The sequence below is a fragment of the Rhinolophus sinicus genome, linkage group LG07, assembly GCF_036562045.2.
Source record: "Rhinolophus sinicus isolate RSC01 linkage group LG07, ASM3656204v1, whole genome shotgun sequence".
Taxonomy (NCBI): Eukaryota; Metazoa; Chordata; class Mammalia; order Chiroptera; family Rhinolophidae; genus Rhinolophus; species Rhinolophus sinicus.
This window is the reverse complement of record NC_133757.1, coordinates 123,422,391-123,445,838: the sequence shown is the minus strand read 5'-3', so window position 1 is coordinate 123,445,838 and position 23,448 is coordinate 123,422,391. Positions and strand designations below refer to the sequence as shown.

The following is a 23,448-nucleotide window of genomic DNA, read 5'->3' as shown; positions in this document are numbered from 1 at the left end:
TGTTTCCTCCTAGGCCTCTCACCCAACAGAGCAAGAAATGCGGGCATCTGCGCACCTGGGGATACACACATATCTGTAAATACAGTAAGCTAAACAGGAGGCCATACTGTGTGGCCAACCCTAAGCCACCAGTATCGCATGGGTCATTTTAGCCGCCCCGCTCTTGCTTGTCTGTAACCCCCAATAGTGAGAAACCTATTTCCCACCATCTCCTTGGATCACTTTTTCCATATGTATTCATATCTCACATCACTTTCCTTTCTTTTTGAAATTTCAAAGGAAATTAAATGTCTAGACAAAAACAAGCCAAACTATTTAAAATGTTGACTCTACTGTTTCAAACTCTCTTTGATTCTTCCCTATTCCGATACCCCTACAAGGGGTCGAACTACCAGCATCATCTGTAAACTCATTAGCGTCACTGTCATCACCGCCAACAGAGGGTCCTGCGCCCCTTGCAAAGGACCCTGAGCTAAGCTGGTCTCGGGGATGGCCTCCCACGTGCCCACTGCTAACACAGAGTTGTGTCCCTCTCATACATGCATGTACACACTCCCCCTGTAGGTTCCATACTTCTTGGAACTGAGAATGATGGCTTATTATTCTCAACTCTCGTAACTCAACACACTTTCTAGCATTCCATGGTAATTACTTTAAAACTTCCAGTTCTCTGGTTATTAGCATTAGCAAGAGGGAAAGAGGGTTCCGTGATACGTCTGTCGCGTAGTGTGTGCTCACTGATTCATTATCTCTGTGAGGATGTTTAATAGTCATCCCAAACCCAACGTGTTCAAAACGGAATTCCTAACTGTCCCCTGTGAGTTCCCTCGCAGAGCCTCCCCGTCTTAGTAAGTCCTCATTCAAGAACACAGTGCCATCCTGGATGCCTCTGTCTCTCACACTGCACGCCTGATCTGTCAGGCTGCTTCTCATCCCTGCTGCCACCACTGTGGTCCGGTCTCCATTTATCCTGAGCAAGCCTCCAACTGGTGGCTCTAATGGAGGTGTCTGCCTTTGGCCCAGTGTCGTCTTGGCAGCTGGAGCAGCCCTGGAAAAATATGTCAGATCAGGCCACTTTTCTGTTCAAAAGCCTACAATGGCCTTTCGTTTTCTCAGTAGGAGCCAAAGTACGTACAATAACTTTTCAGTCTCCTGTCTCATTTCCTCTGGGCCCTCGTGTCCTACTCCCCTCCCCTTCAAGCTCTCTTTGCGTGCACCCTGGCCTCCTGCTGCCCCCACACACTCCAGGCCTGACCCTGCTGTAGGGCGTGGGCACTGGCTGTCCCCTCTCTCTGCTAAAAATGCCCTTCTTTTAACTCCTTCACCTCCCAGTGTCTGCTCAAATGTCACTTTCTCAGTGGCACCCCCCGTGATTGCTGTTTAGTATTGCAATCTAATCTCTGCCCCACCACTCCCACTCCCAATCCTTTTTATCCTACTCAGTTTTCTTTCTGTAGGATTTATCATTTGAGCACACCAGTTACTCAGTCAGTTCTTCTGCCTGCTTACTGCCTGTCCCCCCCAGCTTGATCCGAGCAGCATAAAGGCACGTACACTTGTTCAGTGTGGTCACTGATCAATCCCAGGGCCTAGAAGACAAAAATGCACGTTAAATGAGTAAATGGATTACTGAACTGTGAGCTTTTATATCCCCAAATTATTCTTAGCAAAAAAAAGTAAAGGAAAATTTAATTTGATGAAAGGTGTTAGATAGCTACGTGGGCAAACGGTGTCTACAGTTTAAAAATAAGTCACTGAGAGCACCGCCTTTTAGAGTCCTCACTCCTGAGTACCTGATAACGATGTCACAGGACTGTTGTGATATTTAAATAAAATGATGTGCGGGAAAGCCGTCAGTAACTGAGGTAAGAGGTTTCCCGGCTCCTGGCCTCTGTAAATGAAGGCTTGAAGGCCAGGTATCGTTGACATAAGCCCTTAGAAGCTACTGATCCACTTCCTCAGCGATGTCATTTCATCAAAGACTCTCTTTTCTCTTAAGTTTGCAATGGTGAGCAGTTAAACATTGGGGACAGGAAAAAAGCTCTGTAAATATGTTTATCAACGTTCCTGAAACTTGTATCACATCCATTTTTAACAAGTACGTTAAGATCACAGTCACTAAAGACAATTTGCAAACTGATAGAATTGAACATTGTACCTGCATGGGCCTGTTAAACGCGTCTTGAGAGTTGAATTTTGGCCTCCGACCCATTGAAAAATTAATGCAGTTTGTTTTCAAGTGTATAACAGTTGTTTAGTAAGTTGACTTGTCTGGGCGCCTGGCACAGATGCAAGTCTTCCTTCCCTCCCGTTTTGTAAAGGCACAAGTAACCTCTGTAAGAAACGATTGTGGGCTCCATGATGCAGTGTCCACGTAGTCCCGGTCCTGTTTCTTTTCTGTGAAATAGTAGGAACTGGCAGAGAAGGCAGATATTATTGGCATGGCACGTAATCCCGTAGGCCAGGCACTGTAGGGGTGCCAGCTAGCAAGGTGGGGCGCCCTGGAAGTTGACAGAGCACCAGAAAATGAGCATCTTAGGGTCCTGATGACTGAGTGACGTGGGTAGGTCTGCTCTGGGGAGTTAGACCTTTCGTGTCATCTTTGTGGTGGCTCCGACTTTGCCTCTCTTTGCTTTCTGTCACTTTTCTACTCCTGACCTTAAACCTACAAGAGGGAAAGTGGAAGATTTTTATCACTGGCACTGAAAACTGACAAAGTAACTGAGGTTGACTTGAGTCAACACAAAATGTGTCATCCATTTCCCCAGACGTGGTGTGGGTTGCGGGCTGGGGACGTGTTCTACGGTGACCACCTTTGAATCTTTCTGAGCCACACATGACAGTCCAGGGGTCACAGAGCTGGGACCTTGTGCAGTGCTTCTCTACAAGGCTAGGGATTCATTTGCATCAGAAAGACAAGTTGCTTCATGAGTAATTTGTTGAAAAAAAAAAAAGAGCAAATTCCATAAGTTTTTGTATTTCAGTTTTAAACAGTTCAGTTAACAATGGTCAAAACGTGAAGCCGAGTAGATACGCAGTAACATTCTCAACTCTCAAAGCCGACCCCAGACCTGCTGTCCTGCCGTCACACCTGAGACACCTGTCCACTGTGAGGTCTCTCTCGGCCCTTAACTGTTCATTTCGGTTATCAGTTACGCCAGCTCTTTTCATTGTTTTCTTGTCTTATGTTTTTTCTGGCAATTTGTGTCATTGTTTAGTTTCTCTTGGAACCAAAGAATCTGAGAAATGATTCATGTTTTCCGAATGTGGGTTTTCCCAATGCTGAAGTTTCCTAGATTTGAATATATAGACATAGGGGAAATCTGGTATATTCATACATACAAAACCATGGGTTTATGACATGTTTCTATGTGTACATGTTGTATTTAAATATATGTGGAGATATAAACATGTGTAAAATTATATGGTTTTCTATATGAGTTTATCGTTCTAGCACCCATCTATAATTGTAATATGAAAAATAAATGATTTTTCCTTTCTTCCCTTAAAGTGAATAAATCATTTATTGATTCCCCACCCCCTGCCCCCAGAGGTCAGTAAGTATCATCAGTGCCACCCTGTGAAGTTGATTTTTGAACATGTATCTGAAATAATATGGTGGCCTATTAGACTTCATTACTTGGAATAGTATTTCCAGATCTAGCTATTTGTAAAGCTAGCTATTGCCTCCCCCATAAATAGTTGGACTGAAATAAAAAGGCAGCATAGTTTTCTCTCCCATGAAACTGCCAGAATCTGTTAGAGTTTTGAGAATGCCAGTCATGTGTAATGTTCCAATACAATTTGGGGCATTATATACATTGGCTGTTTTCTGTACAGTACTCTTTTATTCCTTAGAAACATCAGCGACTAGAAAAACAGTATTCCTACTCCTTCTCTGGGGGAAGATTGCCCTTCCAGCACCGTTTCACTGGAAGAGTAACAATGACCCCTGACTGGTTACCTGCCTCTGGCCCTGGGAGGAGGAAGGATCGACCATAAATACCTAATTGGAAGCCATACTTTGGTATCCCCAAGTGTAGTGTGCTACTTGGTGTCCCTTTGTGGGGACCCAGAAAGCCATGTTCATGGATATTGCAGATCTGAGCCAGTGTGGCTCCTATCCCATCGGTGCCCTCGCTGCCCCGTACCTGAGCTACTGGCACCCTTCTGCCGAGCTAGAGTGCATCAGTCTTGCTGGCTGGACTGTCCTGCTGAGCCCAGGTAGAGCAGAATGGGCAGGGACCTGTCATGGGTATTTAATGTGGAAAGGATAATAATAATTACTAATTCTTCCTTTATTTTTCAGAAATGTGTTACGGACGAGTGTTTCTTTTTTGAACGACTGGAATCTAACAACTACAATACTTACCGCTCAAGGAAATACTCCAGTTGGTATGTGGCACTGAAACGAACTGGGCAGTATAAACTTGGACCCAAAACAGGACCTGGGCAGAAAGCTATACTTTTTCTTCCAATGTCTGCTAAGAGCTGATCTAATGGCGACACCTGATCTCATTCCACAGGAAAGAAGAGGTATAGTTTAGAAATGTGTTAGTGAGAGAAAAGGAGAAAATGTGTACAGCTCTCTGCTCTGTTTGGATAACTGGTCAGATAACCTTTTATCTAATAGTAAAATATGTAACCATTGCCTTAGTAAAGAAAAACAAAAATTCCTTCCACCTTATAGATAGCATTTGCCTTTATCCAGTGAAGCTTACTAACAGCTACAGTCTTTTCATACATTTGCTTCATTTGAAAAGAGGCTTATGTGCACACTTACAGATTTTCTTCCTGGCACTCCTACACATTAGAAAATTAAGGTCAGATATTTAGTTAACCCAGAATGTCCACTTCTCTCATCGTATGGCACTCATTAACCACGTGTACCATTTACTTACAAATTTAAACATGTAAATATGAATCTAGTCCAGCCCTGCCATCGTTTTGTAACTGTCTGGCAGTTCCCTGTGATAGAGTTTATAGAACAAGCCTGTGTAAACCGCCGGAAATTCCTCCGCCGTCAGATCGATCTTGTCAAACCCTTCTCTGGACCCGTAGAGCAGCAGCCGAGCAGCTCTGCTGGTGACGGGGGTGGCGTTTTCGATGCTGGCCAGCTCAGAGAGCTCCATCCACTCGCACCGCAGGCACTCGTGCTGGCAGAAACGGATGGTGAGCGAGCGCGGCTGGAGGCGGCAGATGATGTACATGTCCGACTTCCCGAAAGCCCCCGGCTGGGCGTGCTGCTGCCGGATGCTCAGGACCGCCCTGAACTCGGACTGGATACCAGTCTCCTCAAAAACTTCTCGGACTGCTGTGTCTCCTACACGACACACAGATGTGCAGATCAGTGGGATCATATTTGTGGGCGTCTGGTCAACAAGGGTTTTCAGTTCAACGAGCGTCATCTAAAGGTTCAAAAGCAAAACCTCACCCTAAGCAAGGGAAGTTCTCTAGATAAACTCTGCCTTCTGGACCTCCTGAAATGCCAAAGCATTTTCCTACCACTGTACATCTAAGAAGCTTTTGAAATAGTGAATATTCCTTTGGCTGCTACTTGGGGGCTTACCCACCTGTATGGTTTGGAGGTTACATATTTTAAACCTCTTCCTGACCTAGTTCCCAGAGGTTGAAAACGTGGGTTGCAAAGCTGCAGTTATTCCTCCGTATTTCTTCATTATTATCCTGTTCCTCATCATCTGTCAGCACTTCCTACGTTTGTACATATCAGCACTGAGAGGAGTGATCCATTTTTCCTTACAAAAGTGTAGAATGTACGGAACTCTGAAATGATTCGAATCTCTCTGGGGTGAGGGGGGCATCAAGCCTCTGAGATCCCGGAACAGATTCCTTTCTAACCTTTTGCTTAAGCTCCAGCACTTATCCTGTTAATGGAGTCCCACTAGGGGAATTTGGGGCATTTCCTATGTTTCTTGAGATTCCAGGGAACTCGGACTTACTCCTCCAACACCCAGATGCTGCAGTCACTTCATCAGAGGTTTTCACAACACTTGTCATATGCAGAATTTCATAATACAACAGGGCTTTCACATTTCATAAGGTTTATTTTCCAATAATATACAAATTTATGGGGCAAGATTTTACTACCATTAACATATTTGAATGGCTGCTTTTACTAACTATCCAGGTGAAAGCCGTAAGTGGGCTTTCCCTACATCTGTGAGACTCTATCATTGTCACCGAAGTGCCCCTGAGAAGCCCTTCAAACAGCTGCTTGCCTCGCCCAGCTTGCGGGGCAACACCACAGTTGCACAGCTTTGGGCCTCCGTTTTCTTGTCTGTCACAGTGTAAATTATATGTGCCTTCTCTGTAGTCTTACTGGTGAAGACTAGACAAGGGAGAGGAAGGCAAGGAAACTGTCACCGTTCCCGTGTGCTCTGCCTTAGACTGTCTTCCCAATTCCCTGGACACGCTCTGGTTTTCTTCCTAAGAAACGGCTCTGGAAATATAATATGCACAGGAAGAGGACGGTGTCCTGAAATGTAAGGCTTTTGTCTGCCATTTTTAACTGCACGCCCACTTCCCTTATGAGATTTGCCATAGATTACCCATGGTTAGAAATTACATTTTTAAACTGAAAATATAAAAGAAGAATTTATGTTAAGAGAAGGAAAACTTTCCTTAATAAGAGAAATAATTTTCAGTCTGGCATATAATACACGTTTGTTATTAAGTATGTTAAAGATTGTGGCACTATTCTTAAATTTTACATGTCACTTGATCTCACATAATGATTGTTTAAATATTTTTATTCTTTAAATGCTTTGAAAAATAACTGTGTGTCTGTGCTGGGGGGGCGGGGGGCGGGGACTGTTTAGCGTTTAGTACCACTAATCAAGAGTTGGGCATTTAGAGTCTAGCCTGTTCCTGTGTCATGGGGGCAGAGGACGGGGCCAGACAGCCCGAGGGCCTGGCTCTGCTCTGCAGTCACCATATGTAGCAGGGCTGCCTGGGGAGTCTGATCCCTTTCACCTGGGTCAGCATAGCAGTGAATAGGACTGAAAACTGAATGAGCAAATAAGTGCTTTTGTCCCCAAAATATGAGGGAGCCCTTCCCCCTCAGATGGGAATCTGTGTCCCAGTGAGTCACCAGGAATTTAAAATTTTTATCTGGATAGAGTGCTTTACTCTGTTGTACCTTTATTATTTTAATGTACTGTAAGCTAAACGGAAATAACATTGACTGTTTTATACGTTTGAAGAACATAGGAAAAACCAAGAGGATTCTGTTTTTATTTTTACTGATTTAGAGACAGATTTAAATATGTCAGCGATAGTGTTTTGTTTAGTTACAGGACAATAATGAAAGGGAGTTTATATTTGTTATTTCTATTTTGTAATTTTAATAATAGGATTAGGTGGAAACAAAATAAACTAATAGGAAAAATTATGCAGAATGTGGGTTTTCCCGGAGTTGCCCTCTGACTTTGAGCAGCCCCCCCCCCCCCCTTCCCCACTACTTTCCAGTCCTTCTGCTATGCAGGGCTTCTCCTCTGTCAGTAGTCATGAGATTTTTTTAGGAAGGCAACTTCTCCATTTTTAACTTTGTAGATACCTGTTACTCTTAGGGTATTATATTACATTAAAGCCTGAGGATTGCATTCCATTTTGCATATGCTCCTCTTAATTTTTGTTAAACACTTGGAGAGTCGTGCTTCATTTACCTACTTAGTACTATCGAAGAATGAAGGATTCCAAACAAATGTGCTTCCCAGTCAGTCTTTACTGCTTATGAGCCAATATGGATGCTTGCACATTTGGGATGGCAGTTTTCCTCAAGTATATTACCTTCCTAAATACAGGGTTTGAAGAAAGTAATGCTTGGCTGATTTGGCTTCATCATTAAGAAGAATCTGTTACTGAACTGTATTACAGAACAGACACACCCTCATATGGAGTCAGACCTCTACTGTCAGTTACCATTTCCAGCTGCTTTTGGGGTTATATCAGTTCTAAGGCAAACCTTTAATTTATACTATTCCATGGAAGTAAGGCCGATTGCTGTTTTTTCCTTAATTCCACATGGTTGAGGCATATGTATGATTTCTGGATAGGTGGGTTACTGTGAGAACCACAAATACTTTAAAAAATAGTGAATTCTTAACCACCTGGACTTGAAAGGCTCACAAGACACTTACACCTAAAATGATACATATTTGGCTTGGAAATGTGTTTCTTCACTTACATTTAAATATATCTAAAACTCAGAAGATTCAGAAAAACTCAAATGAAAAATGTCAATTCATTTGAGAAGGCAAGAGTGAGAAGAGGCAGCCACACAAACCTCCTGTGGACTGCTCTTTGCCCGGTACGGATGGGGTAAGGATGTAAACAGAAGCCTGCCTGGTTTACATGTTCTCATAAGCACCTAAGGGTAGTGTAAGGTGATTAGGTGTTCTAGAATAAATGGCTTTCTCTTCCACAACTCACCACTACCAAATCCTCTTCTATTTCAACAGAAGACCTAGCAGAGTCTAAGCAAAAAGTCAATAAGACTCTAAACACCAGAATTTGCTATGGATGTATCTGAATGTAGTCAATTTACTTATAGGTTGTTAGGTGTTGGCAATATACTGTGTATAGGGCATTTTAATCTGTATAACATTTTAAAAAGTCAAGTTTCAGGTATATGTACCTTTTTGAATAAAATATTTAAAGATAATTTAGGAAATTGTCTTCATATAAATGTTGGCTAAAGAGAACAGGTACATGCATATTGAGGGGAAAGTCATGGATAAATTATGCTGGTAATAATTTATGCTGGTAATAAATTATGCTGGTAACTTATCAAATGAGTTACCTATTGATTTATTGTAATAGGGACTCCATTTGACCCAATGGTGTAAGGAATAGGTTGGCAAACTCAGTTTCTATTCTTTCATCTATTTCCTGTAGAATTCTTAGCTTATTTCCTATTTCCCTGTCTTCAATATTGATCTCAGTAAGTTGTTTTAAGGAGTTATCTCCCATTTGAGACTTTCTCATATGAGATACTTCACTATGTCTTGGCTTCCTGACTACTCAAAGAATAGATAAAATTTGCATAAAGAGAAGAAGTACATCACCACCCCTCTAATAACTGACTTTATAACTCATATTTATTTCAAAGTTCATTTAAAAGTTACTGTTGACAGTTGTGTGCTGAAATAGTCAAGAATGTGTGTTTTCTCATAGTTTACTCCCAACAATTTCAGTTATATCCAAAATAACCCTTAATGCCAAATTTTACTGATATAAATCCAACGTTTCTGATTTTCAAACCAATTGCTGAAGAAGCAGTCCTAAACAGAAGAATAGGTGGAATGCTCCTAATGGTATTATTTATACTAATGAATTGAGTATAATCAGCTAATTTTATATCAGTCCTGAAGTAACCTCTGAAATTTTCTGACTTAGTCTGAACCAATTAGAAAATTTTAAATTTTATTCTCAACTATAGAGCATGAAAGTAAACACATGAATTTCTTCAACATTTTCAAGCCAAATAAAAATCTGTAAGATACACACCAATATCTTCTCCAGGCTCCGACAGGCCTCCTGGAAACTTCCACATATTTTTCAACTGCAGTATAAAGTAAAAAAATAAAGTTAACATGGCTTTTATTCACTAACATACATGTGTGAAGGTCCACATAAGTGGTTAAAGTGGTTGAGACTTTATGTTTTGGTAATTGTATGCAAAGTTTTTTTTAGTTTCCTTCCTCACTCCTCTTTCTTTTGGGGGAAAACTGGTAACTTATGAAGGCTTTTCCCACCGTTTTCTTCGGGAAGTAGAAGTGGTTATGTGTGGTTCAAGTGATGGATTCTGTATGAATGAAACAGTAGAGGGAAACATCTACTGAATTTGTGTAATTTAAGAAATTTTTGCTGCTAGTTAACTATTAACAAGTAAATAGAGGACTCTTACAGATGCTGCTATAAATAAGTAGAAATACAGTATATATTTTATCACTAAAGTATACTATTTTTAATTTCACATTTATTTTCGGTATTGTGTGTCTAATCAGATATATTAATCTTAAGGTTTCTCTTGTTTTGTGTGTTAATAACTACGTAAAACTGTAATTTCTTTTCATGGGTAGTGTGAATAAAATTGATGAAGTTTGTGGGGTCTTTTGTATACCTTTTTTTTGGTGGGGAGGGGGAAGTGGGAAGATCTAATCTTGGAATGGGGATAAACATGGAAAAATTTGATTACAAATAATTATGAAATGGCATGGGACAATATTTTTATGGCTGACATGGTTCGAGTTCTGTTCTGTCTATCCATCACCATGACAAAAACTGAAGAATGAGGCATCAGGACATACTCATAAAAAGTGCTGCAGCATGGAGACACCTTATACTCTTCATTCATAAAACTAAGTTTATGGACCTTTTACTGGTTTGCTTTGTGACCGTCTCATTTCCTGTGCTTCTTAAAGAGTGTGTCACTCCCCAACTATGCTAGGTTGGAGACCAGTGGCATGGTTCCCAGAGTTTCCACAGACTGTTGATCATGTGGGTACAGAATTCAGGCTTTCCACCCTTCCGCGTCTGGCTCAGACTTGAGATTAATTTATAACGCATGTTTTATTTTATGAGTGTAGAAATATATCTCTAAGTATATCTCTACATTAAGGCACTGTGTTTGGGATTCCATTTTGAAATGGGTCCAGAAGCACTGTTGCTACAGAAATGAATGGGGTCTTTTTTCCAATAGGATATTAGACTTCACTACCATAAATTCTATTTCTAATGAAAGCTATAAATACTTCCCCCAAAACAATGAAGGTCAATTTTTAAAATCTTGACCTAGACTTGACTACAAATAATTGGAGATTGATTGTTGATTAAATTTGGAGATACGAACTTATTACAAGGGACACATGCTAGATGTAAGGATTGAAAACAGCTCACAGAAATGTATTTCATAAACCTTAGCTATGGAAAAGTTAAGTTTATTTTTATGCTGGTGAGTAGTTTGTGATATTTCCTGGCATCACTTAGGTTTAAGGAGCTTGTTTTTAAAAAAGCTTCCTCCTCCCCCGGAAAAAGCTTGCGCCTGCAGTCTAAGTGGCAGGTGGAGAGACCTAAGTCACGTGGTTTGACAACCTGGTGAATGTAGATCTGATCAGTGGAGATGACTGTGTCGTCTCACCTTTTTTTAATATTAAAGAATACTCCCATTAACTGGATTTAGCAATATAATGAACAGTAATAACTATTAGGTGATGTATACTGAATGCCCACTGTATTCCAAAAGCTACTAAAAGTTTTTGGTAAGAATTACACATATTTAAACTTTACAGTAACCCATGAGGGACTATTATTGTTCCCATTTTAGAAGTGATGCAACTGAGGGCACAAAAAAATTTCAAAACTTTCCTGGGGTAACAAAAGCAAGTGTGTAGTCAACTCAGGGTCAAAATTCAGGCAGTTGAGTCTCCAGCTTTTAAGAAATTTTAAAAGTCGGTTTGCTTGTTCTCACTGATCCTGAACTACTGTTCACCACTTTTTCATATATCTTGTGCTTCCTTCAGACCTCAATGGAACATTCTATGTAAACCCAACCAGAATCTCTTAGATTTCCACTCCTCTAGATCTTGTGAATTGCAACTAAAATCTAGTTTGATACCAAACGTCTTTGTATCTACCTGTTGCCTGTGAGTTCCCTATCTAGAATCTTCTGATTGACATGAGATTTATTATTTTGCTTGTGGTGTACTATTATTCCATCTTTCCAGTACATTATTTCATGAGGGAAAAATTACTGAGGAAGTGGTCAGGGGGGTTTCGAATGTTGCCTATATCTGTTTTCATCTTTGTTCTCCCTTCCTATAAAAGAACACAAAACATCTCTATGCTTCAGGTGTAAAATTCTATGATCCTTTTCCCTCTAATCTTAGAAAAGATTTTTACTATGTTTTTTAAAAGAGATACTCTTCTCAAAGTTCTCGGGCTTGCTGGGGGCTACTCAGCACTCACATACATGCCCCCCTCTGATTTGACTTGGTGAGGTCATCTAGTTCCTTCAGCGTATCTGATCCTTACACACTACAAAAGGTAAAGAATCCTTTTAGCTTATGAAAATGTAGGATTTTAAACCATATTTTGAGTGGTTCCATCTTGTTTTGGAATGGTGAATGTGATAGCAAATTTTTCCTACAAATTTGCGAGTAAATTGTGCGCGCGGTTGTAAGAATGAATGGAAAATAGAAGTGTGGATGACACAAGATTATCATTTATCCTGTGAAGCTCCTCCTGGCAGTTTGCATATCAACAAAGGGTAAGTATTATTTTTAATGCATTTTTTCAGAGATACAGAGTGTGAGATACTTTTCTCTGTTAAAACAATTTCAAGTTTAATAGCACTGTTTCTTTTAAAGGTTGTCCTGAAGAAAAACTCGTTTGTTTTAGGATTTCTAGAATGGGTGACTAGGAATGATTCATTTTCTGATCCTTTTTCTTATTCTTTTCTCAACCCCACAGACATCGTCCATTTTCCTAAATAGATGATTAGCTTCAGGACCTTCCCGGGAGTGGCTGCTGAAATCCTAACCAGGAGTTTGTGTAAACAGAACCCCCAAAAGACTACTAATTTTTTTCAGCCATGTCTCCAGAACCTAGAACAAGGGTACTGACCTGCCAGCCACTTCCTTTTCGTTCCCTCCTATTGTTTGACCTTCTTGTTCTCCCTTTTCTCCAATTTGGTGACAAATTTATCTTTTATTTTCATTAGTTTTAATGCTACTACTCTTTTCAGAATTCAGAGCCACTGTATGTAGGTAATACATTAGCTTCAATACTATCACTGTTACCAAAGGGACAGAAGCTACCATAGGGATCTCTTAGTTTGTTCAGTCATTCAACAAAAATTTATTGAGTATGAGGTGCGAGGCATATAGAAATTAATGCACAATACAGCAAGCCCAGTCATTGTAGCACCGTATTTTTCTTAATAACACCACCACCTTATATATATTTGTTTGTTGACTATTTGTATCGTACCCATGTGAATATAAGCTCCAGACAAAGAAACTTTGCTTTGTTCACTAATATCTGCCCAGGGCTTAGAACAGCCGACAACACAGTGTGCATAGGAAGTCGATAACACCTAGTGAATGAACGAACAGGTACCGACCCTGAATTTGGCTCTTTAGCACCCACTTTACAAGATCAAGCCACTGTTGGGTCTTCTATTTCTCAGAATCCTGGGGCAGGGGCACGAAGGATTGCAATATATGGGTAGGAAAGGAGAAAGGACCTGTTTCAAGTGTCAGTTTAGATTTGTGTTTGAGTTTGAATGCATATGCTTATGATGAGGGTTAAACTTTCCTCTGCAACAAACCGTGCCGCTAATTCCTGGGGACAGGGAGGCCCTTAAAGGAGAGAAACGGGCTCAATGGCTGGGAATACGGTAATTAGTTTATGGTTAATAGCCATCATTAATGCTTAAATTCCACCAAAACAATTATAGAAATGAAATATGATCTAGTCTCTCATTTTATATTCTTATTACAATACTGAACTATACATGAATATTCACTCTTCATATTTTGTTGCTCTTAGATGGATCTCTGCTTATAACATAAAAAATGAAATCAACACCCTACATAGGAGGAGTATCATTTCTACTTAATCCATAAAGAAACCAGTCTTATGTAATTTGACTTTGTCTCAAGCTTCTGCCAATCACAGATGCCCAGAAGCACAGGAGGAACACAGCTAGGTTCTGGAAGCAGCACTTCCTCAAGCTTTAAGAACCAATCACTGGCGAGTTCGGAAATCAGCAGGTGGAAGAGCCCAGAGCCCAGTGTGCTAGTTCAGTGGTTCTCAAACCTGACCGTGCACCTGACTCCCCTGGTGGGCTTATGAACACAAACTGCTGAGCAGCAGCCAGGACGTTTGGATTCAGCAGGTCTGGGGTGGGGCCTGAGAATGTGCATTTCAGATAAGTTGATGATATTATTGTCTCAGCTCCAAACCCACCCTCTCTGTGCCTCTGCCTCGTGATGCAGAGAGGGTGGGTTTGGAGCTGTGCTCTGCCTCGTGATGCTGGAGTTGGGGTCCCGCTAACCAATTTCTGCTTTGCCAAAAGATTCCCTTCTAGGTTCCACCAACAGACTGCAAGGCAGGGGAAGGAAGAAGGGACTCACTGCAGCCAGACTCAACACTACTGTTGTAGGTACTCAATACGTTTCTGTGCATAAAGCTTAGTCCGAGTCAGAGATTCTGCCTTAACCAAGACTTCGCAAGTTATGCAAGCGATAACTATGAGAATGCTTTCAGATCGCATTTCTGGAAATGTGTGATATACTGCTTTCGGCTATCACTACAAACAGGCATTTAAAATTTAAAAACATACGATGGAAAAAAAGTTTGACTTTCTCTATCAATATTTATCGAAGTCTCTGAAAGTATCAAAATAATTATTCTCTTTCTTTTCTAGTTTTACTTATACTCCTGAGTGAGCATGAAAACATCTGACCGCTAAGCAGGGTACTTCTCTTAGAAATCTTTGTTGGTTCTAGATTCCTCTACTCTTGATTTTGGTGTACGGGGCTCTCTACGTTCTGTGCTCAATTTAGCTCTCAGGTCAAGTATTTTACCAATCCCTGCACTCCTGGCCACAATGAATTTTTTACCATGATTTCCACACTGTGCAATGGACTGAATGTGCACACCCCATCCCTGCCCAATTTATATGTTGAATTCTGTGTGAAGGTATGAGGTGGGGCTTGGAGGGCGTTATGTCCTCATGAATGGGAGTAGTGCTCCTGTAAAAGAGATCCCAAGAGTTCCCTGTCCCTTCTACCATGTGAGGAAACAGAGAAGGCTGACATCTATGAACCAGGAAGCGTTGCTCAGCAGACACTGCTGCTGGTGCCCGATCTTGGCCTCCCAATACCCATAACTGAGAAATAATATTTGTTGTCCAAATCACATAGCCTGCCTCATTTTTGTTATAGCAACCTAAAGGGACTAAGACACCATGTCAGTTCCTTTCTGAACTCTGCCCTTGACGTATGCACCCCCCCCCTCCTTTTTTGTCCTAGTAAGCTACTCATTCTTCAAGAACCAATTAACTGTCACCTCTTCTGAGAAATCTTTAGGGGCTTTTCAAAGGCAAAGGAAATTGTCACCGTCTGTTGCATGACTGTTTTTCCTAAATAGTGGGATGCAGGACTTCGGGGTATTGTCTTATTAACCTCTGTAGTCTCAGCACCTGGCTCAGAGTAGGAGCTGCATGAATGCTGAAGGAATGGAAGAAATCTGGATAGTCTGTTAGAAACAGAGTTGTCTTCCCAATCTAATTTTCCTGTAGCCACAAAATAATAGCAACAGTGAGGTGACCCTGGCATTTTCAAGGCCTGCATAAACACGTTTTGGATTAAATGAATATCCAAATGACCCGTAACTGCTTAGAAATGACTTAAAATATCTTTCTGTAATTCTTTGAGCATATCAAAATTTCTACATTTTAGTTTCTTTAGAGAGAATTGAACATTTAGAAAGCAGAAGCAACTTACTTTATTTCGATCTTGTACAACTAATACTTTTCTAGTATTTTCATCAAATACAGCTCCTGTTGGGAGAAACAAAAGGTAATCAGGAAATATTCATTTAATTCGTCTTAGATTCCTTCCACACTCTTATCTGTGGTCATTAAAATCCTCCCCATTCTGGAAGGCCTGGTTCAATACCGTCTCCTCCTTGAAGATGTAAGTTCCCTCCAGCAAGAAGCTGCTTGCTCTGTCATCCGGGTTCTTTTAACCACTGACGGTTCTAACACACTGACTTGTATATAATCATCTGCAAAGCGCTAGACTGGCTCTTCCTGATGACACACAGTTAAATAATTATTCTTTCTACCCTTTTATAAGTGTTTACTTTAGGGCCCAGATAATTTTAAGTGCTTCAAAATATTATTGAAAAAGTGAGTTGACTTTTTCGTTTTCATTTTTGTTCCTTGAATCACTATGTACAGAACATGTGATGGCCCAAATCACAAACATCTCAATGTTCGGTTCACGACCCCCCTAAAGCACTGAAATCTGTTTACTGCGTACGTACACGACTTTGTAACATGCTACTATCGTGCTTTGGCATACTTCTTTATTTTATGTATATTTTAAGTTCTAGTTCATTGCTTTTATTTCTTCATTCATTATATGCATTGCCCAGCACACTAGGTATTTGGCTAGATGTTAGGAACTCAATAATAATTTTTTTTTCTCTTTCTCCTTGGGCAATCCTGGGTCTGTTATGATACTTTGATGATTTGTATTAGGTTCCATTAAATGCTATAATTTAAAAATATCTGTATTCACATAATGTGGGAAGATATTGCTAAAAAGGTATTTTCTACATATTCATCCATTCTTTTAATATTGATTGAGTTCCTATATGTAACACATATAGGTTCTACATATAGTATATTAATTGAGCTCCTGTTATGTGTCCGGCACTCTTCCAGGTGCTAGGGACATAGTGGTGAACAAAACAAAACTCCCTGTCCTCACAGGGCTCACAAGCTGGTGTGTGTGTGAGGGGGTGCCCAACAAACAGAAAATAAATTCTATAGAACGTGGGAAGGTGACAAATGCTGTGCAGAGATAGAATGTAGAAGGGGATAGGTATGTGTAACACAAGAGCCATTTTCTCTGAAATTAAAACACATTTTAGTATTTTGAAGCAAGAAGGAAAACAACTAAGTTCGACGTAATTAACATTCAAGTTGTCTTCTATTAGGAAATGTAAACTATAATTTCATGGGACGTTACAGGGGATAGAATGCCAATGAAATGCCAAGGAAACCTACTCTTAAATTTTAATACTCAAATGGAGCTTGTCCCTAATGAAATCACTACTATAAACATGAGCCAACTACCCCAAAGACAAGCAGCATCCCTAAAGCACAGTGCGAGCGACCCCTGCTGGTCACAACGTAAATTAAATCCAAAGAGATCAGGGATTAAACGGGTTATTATTATATTAACATTAGCCAGGTACTGTGCGAAGTGCTTTATGTGCATTCCCTCAGGTGTTCCCCAAAATAATCCCTAATGCATGCATCCCTCTGCCTGCCCAAGTTCACGGGGCTCTGAGACTGACAGCCAGCAGGCCTGGATTCCAGCAGGCCTTCTCACTGCCATGCGGCCCTCACCACACCACAGTTGTATTCTCAGAGGGTGGCCGTTTCCACTTAGAGACCTATGCGACCATTCATTCAGTAAGTGTTTGTCAAGCACTGACTTTGTGCTAGACACTGGCTTTAGCCTGAGGATACAGCGGTGAACAAGAGAGAAAATACCTGCTTTCACTGAGTTTCTATTACTGTGGGGAAAGGAAGTACATGAAATAGTATCTCCGATTATGGTAAGTGCTAGAAAGGAACACAGCTGAGTAAAGGGACAAGAATGATGGGACTGGCACGTGGGAGGACTCTGCTTTAGAGGGGTCAGTCAGGAGCTTCCTGAGCAGAAAGCTCAGCTCTAAAGACCTAGATAAACGAAGGTCTGGGCAAGTGCGGGCAGGGTGAGCAGCCAGTGAGGCGACAAGCGGGGAGGGGAGATTCCTCCTCTACCCACTTCGGGTCTATGTCTGGGGCCTGTGGATGGAACTGACAGAAGACAGGTAAATGAAGTACAAGTATACTGAGTTGATTTGACGTTAATATTTTCACATGGCCTGGGGTGGGGATGGAAACACGTGAAAAGCCCAGAAAAGCAGTTAGACACTTTTAACAAAGAGTGATCAATTGTGGAGATGTGATAAGACTAAAGGGTTTGGGCTGGGGGAAGTGAGTTGTGGGAAAGTGACAAGGAAACATGGGGAAAACTAACGGAATAGGAGGATTCAGTAATGTCGGTTTGTACATCTCTGGTGATAGCCTGAGGATACAGTGGTGAACAAGAGAGAAAATCTCTGACCATTCTTGGTCCGAGAGACTTGGGCCCTGCACTGAGGTAGAAAGGGGGGGTCAGAACCCTTCCTGTGTCTGCTGTTTCTCCATCATCTTCACCTCAAAATAACCAATGTGCCAAAGTGGCTCATTTTGGGTCCTGGGCCCCTTCACCAGCCACATTTACCTTCTGTTCAAATGTCAACTATTTTCTCACCACCTGAAGAACTCTGTCCCTTTGCAGAACAATTTCTTACATTATCTCGTCCCCACCCCAAACAGCCACTTCAAACCCTACTTATTCTTCAAGACTCTGGCCAAGTTCCTCTCATTCCCTGGAGGCCTCTGGCATATCTTAACTACAATCCAAAATATAGTGCTTAGTTATAAACGAGTCCTTCAGAGGGACACGTTATGACCATAGTACCAATTCTGTGCTAATAACTGGAAACTCAGTCTGTACCAATGACTGCATCATTATCTGTAGGACTTTCTAATGAAGTGTGAGGCTGTCGTCACAGTTTTTCAGGCCGTCTTCTGAAGTAGAGCTGAATGGAAAGTTTCCGAGTGCCTCGACTTGCTACAGGGGAGATACCATGGACACAGAAAACATTAGCCATCCCCGAATAACTCCTTTAAAAGTCCTCACAGGTGCAGGCTCCCTTTAAAAACTCTTGTAAGTTATATGAAGGCAAATACAATTATTATTGATTAAATTACTAATTAATATGCATTACTGCTTTTATTTTAGGTCACAAAGATTCTTTACTATTTCAGTTTTCCTGGAAATCTAGGAATTTTCTTAATCTCCGTTCTCTGAGTGGTCCTGGGGTCAGCAGCAACCGCAGTGACAGGGAACTATTAGCAACGCAAATTCTCAGGCCCCACCCCAGGCCACCTGAACCAGAAACTTGGGGTGGAGCCCAGCTTCCACTGTAACAAGTCTTCTAGGTGATTTCCATGCACTCTACAATTTGAGAACTCCTTAACCTAAAGCAAGTCTTCTCTCAAGACTATGTCTCTGAAGCTAATCAGTGACTTCGAAATTCAACAGTATATTTAAATTATGCTATTTTAAACAACTGTTTGGCACAATAACAATGTAAATGTCTTTAAGGTTCAAATCATTGAAAAACTGGTTGCTTTACCTTAAGTTCAACCTGAAAGTTATCTTTTATTCTACAAATTCAGATAATTACTACTAATATGTTTTACCATAATGAGTATATTCCCCGATCTCAATTCAGTATTACTATTTGAGTAGTGAAGTTCAACTATCTGTGTAAAACATGTTCAAACATATCCTTTGGAAAACCGCTGACCTTGCCTCTTCTCTCTGCTGCCCTCTTCTGACGCACAAGGCCAACTTCATCTGTTCAAAGCAGTAGCACTAGACCCAAGGAGGATGGATAATTATTTCATAAATCACTCGTTCCACGAGAACAAGCTTTCGCTACGCTGTAAGAAGTAAGAAATTGGGTGAACCTTTAAGAAACTCATTCTGATTATCCTGAGTTAGAAACTGACCTGCAACTCCCACTTGATGTGTGGCATATCCTGGGAGCCGGCTGGGCCCCTCTCCCAGCCACAGCGTCAGCGTAGATGAATCCGATTCCGCGTGGTGAAAGCGGAAGCCCAGGGCAGCGGCCGGGGCAATAAATCGGCTTTGCAAGATGGGAATGTGCAGCCATACTGCTATTCTACCTTCCGATCTCCACTGCTGTACTGCAGCTAAAATGCAGAAGAAAAATACTGTCAATATTTTCCAACGAGAGGAGCGGAATCAATTCAAACTCATCTCGGTGTCACCTCCTCCAGGAAGCCATCTTTAAGCATCCACTTCCCCTACTATTGGGAGGGAGGGTTAGAGGGTCCCAAAATGTCCTCTTCACACCAGTAGCACGGGAACTACTTTTTTTTTTTAATGGTCACCACCTTGTTTCTATGATTTTTCCACCAGACCCAATTCCTTGAAAATACCATAGCATCAGGCCAGTTGTGATCTTTATATTCATTTCACCTGACACAATGCTTGGCACATAATTGTTCATCAATAGTTGCAGAATGAACAAATAAGCTGATTTAAACAAAATGCCATCTTAATTTGTTCCTTTTAATGTCTTAGTTGTAATCTTTATGAATGATTATTATGGGCTTCTATTTACTCTTTAAGAGTTCTGTCATAATTTTGGGGGTTTATAAATTTCAAGGTGGTTCAAATATAACTGTTTTTAAATAACGTATGCTAGTTCTAGAAAATGAAGTCAGGGTACCCAACACAGTGACAGACAGTGCATGGGGGGGCATGTGAAAGTACGTGTGGGGATCTGTGTGAAGGACAGTTGCTGGGGGCACGTGATCCTCAGATGATTTTAGTTCCTATTTATAGGCAATGCCATTCAATGTTGTTTGACACAACAACTGAACCAGCACCAGCTCTTCCAGGCAGCACAGTTCAGTAAGACCAGATTCTCGAGGCCGGGGAAGTTACAAATCTCCATGCCTCAGCACCATCATCTTTAAAATGAGGATAATCTGACCTACCTCAGGATTGTTATGAGGATTAAATGAATTCATATTCTTAAAACAGTGTCTAGCACTAAGTGCAGTCGAATCTGTTTTATTAAGACATAAAAAGTATATGGTATTTCCGAGTTTACAAATTAGTTTCATATACGATATCTTTGATCTCAATCTACCCAGTAATTGGGGCTGGCATTATTCACATAAGCAACCTGATGGGCAAATATTTTCCGTGATTTGCCTCATGCCGGTGAAGCCTGTGGCAGAACCTGGAACCTGGATGTGACTCCAAACCCTTCTGCTTTGCCTTGCTGACTGAGGTCACCTGAGCTTTGATCACCTGTTTGGTCACTGACAAGTGACAAGTGTATGTAACCTCACATACGAACACCTATCAGAGGACGAACACTGATTTCACTCTCCTACTGGTGACATTGCGGGAATCGGCAATCATTCACAATTGGAAGAGAAAACGAGGGGAAGAGGTAAGTAGTTGGGGAATGAGGATGATTAAAGAATGAAATAATTCCCTTGATTCTATTCACACATGTACTCTCTTGCCATATTGCTCAATAGGACAGAGGTTATTTGAAGTGTCCTGTTAGTGTGGCAGGATCTTTCCCTGGCTGGATTTCCACGCCATGCCTTCAATTCAAAGGACCCACAGGGACAGTATGAAAAACAGGCGGTTCCACCAAATCAAGGGCTCCCTGAAAGTGAAGGCTCCTCCATCCAAGCTTTCATATCATTGGACTCAAGGTTCAATGAGTGGAGAGTTTTCTTACCAAAAGCTGAATCCACCCCCACCTCCCTGGTTAATTATAAAAGATTTGCTGCTGTGTAAGTACAAGCAAACTAGTTCTTGATGCGACGGCCCCTGACCGATTTGTGTACAAACCACCACTGGGCACGTCTCTGTGTCCACTCGTTGTCACCACCTGTATTAGAATGTGAGGACGTCTTGCCCGGGCAAGGTGCCCGGCGGAACCACAGCTCGGTGACAGTGAGTAACAACGTAACGATACTGACAAACGTCTACTGAGCGTTAACTACGCTAAACGCTTCCTGCGCGTTATGCACCTTAACCCGCGGCGACCTCGCGCTCCTATCACCCGGTTTCATGTGGGGCATCGTGCCTCACAGGACTCGCCCAGGGTGAAGGGCACGCACTAGGAAGTGGAGCCGACATTGGAGCCGCCGACCCCGAAGTCTGGGATCGTCGCCATTTGTCCGAACCACTTCAGAGATCTCCCAGCTGAGAGCACCGGGACCGAGGGGGAAAGCGGGTGCGGTCCGGCGGCCCCTCCCCTCCTCTGGGCTCGGGACTCGACACGCGCAGAGCGTGCGGGTTGCTGCATCAGAGGCCCAGGAGTCCCTCGGCCCAGGCACACTTGCCCTGCAGACCCCTCTGGAAGGCGTCGGCGTCCAGGCTGTCCGGCTGCGCCAGGCGCACCGAGATGCCCCCGAATCTGTCCAGCTCGCCCCGCAGCAAGCCGGATCCGGCAGGGGTACCCCGCGCACAACCCGGCCCGCCGTGGGAACCGCGGCACCCGGCCGAAAGCCTCGCGCGGCGGGCGCAGGCCAGCACCACTCGCAGGTAGCCCCCGCTCAGCAAAGGACGCATCCTCGCGCCCGTCCTGCCCGCCGCTTTCGTTCACCCCGCCTCCGCGCTCGGGTGGGAGGGAGCTACCGTAAACTTCAGAAGAGTGCCCCCCCACCCTTCCGAGGGTTGAGCTGGGCTTACCACTTGGTAGCGCTATTCCCCGGAGATTGCGAAGTCCTGTCCACCAGCTCCCTTCAGGAATTTGCCCGGCTTCAGGAGAGCAGGGAGAAACTTTCCCGTCTCTCTCCCCTCAACCGCCCCCCACCCCCGTAGTTTAATTCAACACACGTGTTCGAGGATGGGGAAAGCCAGCGGAGACACGAAAATGTCCTGTCTTTCAGGAATGTACAATCTAAATGACGGTTCCGTCCACCCCATTCGTTTTCTTTTGTAGAAGAACTTCTTCAACCTCTGGAACAAACTCGGTTCTCTCTTTTCTGACTGCGCTCCACAAGGGGGATTACGGCGCAGGGGTGGAGCCTCGCTGACCTCTGCCCCGGAAGTTTTTCCCTCCGTGAGGCGCGCACGTTGAGCCGGCTTCAGTGCTTCAACTCCCAGGCTGCCTTCGGAACATGTCTTCCAAGAAGAACAGAAAACGGCTCAACCGGAGCGCCGACAATGGTTCGCCCTCACCCTCCGCGTCTCCCTCTCCTGTGGGGGCCTTGGCTCCTTCTGCCGGGCCCGGCGTCGCGGCGGCCGCCGGAACTCTGACGGTGATCAACTTCTTAGAAAAGGGTAAGAGTTCTCGGAGGGCGGCCCGAGGCCGAGGGGGCTCAGCCTGAGGGGACAGAGACCTCGCGATCCGCCGGGAGGGGCGTTGGCTTTTGAAAGTCGGGCGACGCGCAGGTGTGAGCCGGGCCCAGGAGAACGTCAGGCGCCCGAAGCCGCGCGCGCCCCGCAGAGTCGGGCAGGAGGAGTTCGTCCGTGGCCGCGGCAACGGTTTTTTGTTTTGTTTTGTTTTGTTCTTGTTTTGTTTTTTTCTAAATTGTTTTGCATGTCCCGGTTGCACTTGAAACAGCTTTGCCTCATACAGGATTAACGGCAGGTTTAACGGAAAAGTTGCTCATACCCGGCGAGCACGTTACTGGAAAACGAATACCCGGTCGGTGCAGATGGGGATACGTCCCTTCTAAGGGACAGGACTGCGCCTTAGCAGTGAGAGGTCCTGGTGGTAATCGCACACTGGTGTTAGCGGTACAGCTTGGGTGTGCCACTCACAACCTCATTTAATCTCACAGACGCCCTGGGACACGGGTGCTGTGTGATTGTGCCCACTTTGCAGACGCAGAAAAGCGCGCGGTGATCCGGCCCGGGTTACACGGGTACAAAATGGAGGCGGTGTCTGAGTTCAGCTGTGTTTGGCCCGAAAGCCGTCATCCCACATCACAGCCCCCTTGAATTGGAAGAGTGATTT

General features: G+C 42.9%; 3 protein-coding genes and 1 long non-coding RNA gene across 10 annotated transcripts in view; 2 read left to right on the top strand and 2 right to left on the bottom strand.

Moving 5' to 3' along the window:
- Positions 1-10,127, top strand: part of FGF2 (fibroblast growth factor 2) — a 50,208-nt gene extending 40,081 nt beyond the window's left edge. Inside the window, exon 3 of the mRNA XM_074338547.1 lies at positions 4,310-10,127. Coding sequence (XP_074194648.1) covers positions 4,310-4,495 — 186 coding nt within the window. The 3' untranslated portion in view covers positions 4,496-10,127. The remainder of the gene's footprint in view (positions 1-4,309) is intronic.
- LOC109452465 (uncharacterized) lies at positions 742-2,833 on the bottom strand. Its single transcript, XR_012498232.1, has 3 exons — positions 2,159-2,833; positions 1,555-1,589; positions 742-1,048 (listed from the first exon to the last, which is right to left on the bottom strand). It is a non-coding gene; the product is annotated as an uncharacterized LOC109452465 (long non-coding RNA).
- On the bottom strand, positions 4,678-22,084 carry NUDT6 (nudix hydrolase 6). 3 transcript variants are annotated; one of them, XM_019741394.2, is made up of 5 exons: positions 21,827-22,084; positions 19,436-19,639; positions 15,534-15,589; positions 9,529-9,583; positions 4,678-5,323 (listed from the first exon to the last, which is right to left on the bottom strand). In XM_019741394.2, the coding sequence occupies exons 1-5, from the start codon at positions 22,053-22,055 to the stop codon at positions 4,926-4,928; spliced, it is 942 nt and encodes a 313-aa protein (XP_019596953.2). In that variant the 5' UTR covers positions 22,056-22,084; the 3' UTR covers positions 4,678-4,925. The 3 variants fall into 3 exon arrangements, with proteins under 3 accessions (XP_019596953.2, XP_074194646.1, XP_074194647.1); XM_074338545.1 differs by lacking the exon at positions 21,827-22,084 and adding an exon at positions 21,602-21,796; XM_074338546.1 differs by lacking the exon at positions 21,827-22,084 and adding an exon at positions 21,512-21,531.
- The window catches only part of AFG2A (AFG2 AAA ATPase homolog A), a 275,426-nt gene continuing 274,059 nt past the window's right edge, over positions 22,082-23,448 (top strand). For all 5 annotated transcript variants that reach the window (XM_074338543.1, XM_074338542.1, XM_074338541.1 and 2 more), the window contains exon 1: positions 22,082-22,769. In XM_074338543.1, coding sequence (XP_074194644.1) covers positions 22,607-22,769 — 163 coding nt within the window. In that variant the 5' untranslated portion in view covers positions 22,082-22,606. The remainder of the gene's footprint in view (positions 22,770-23,448) is intronic.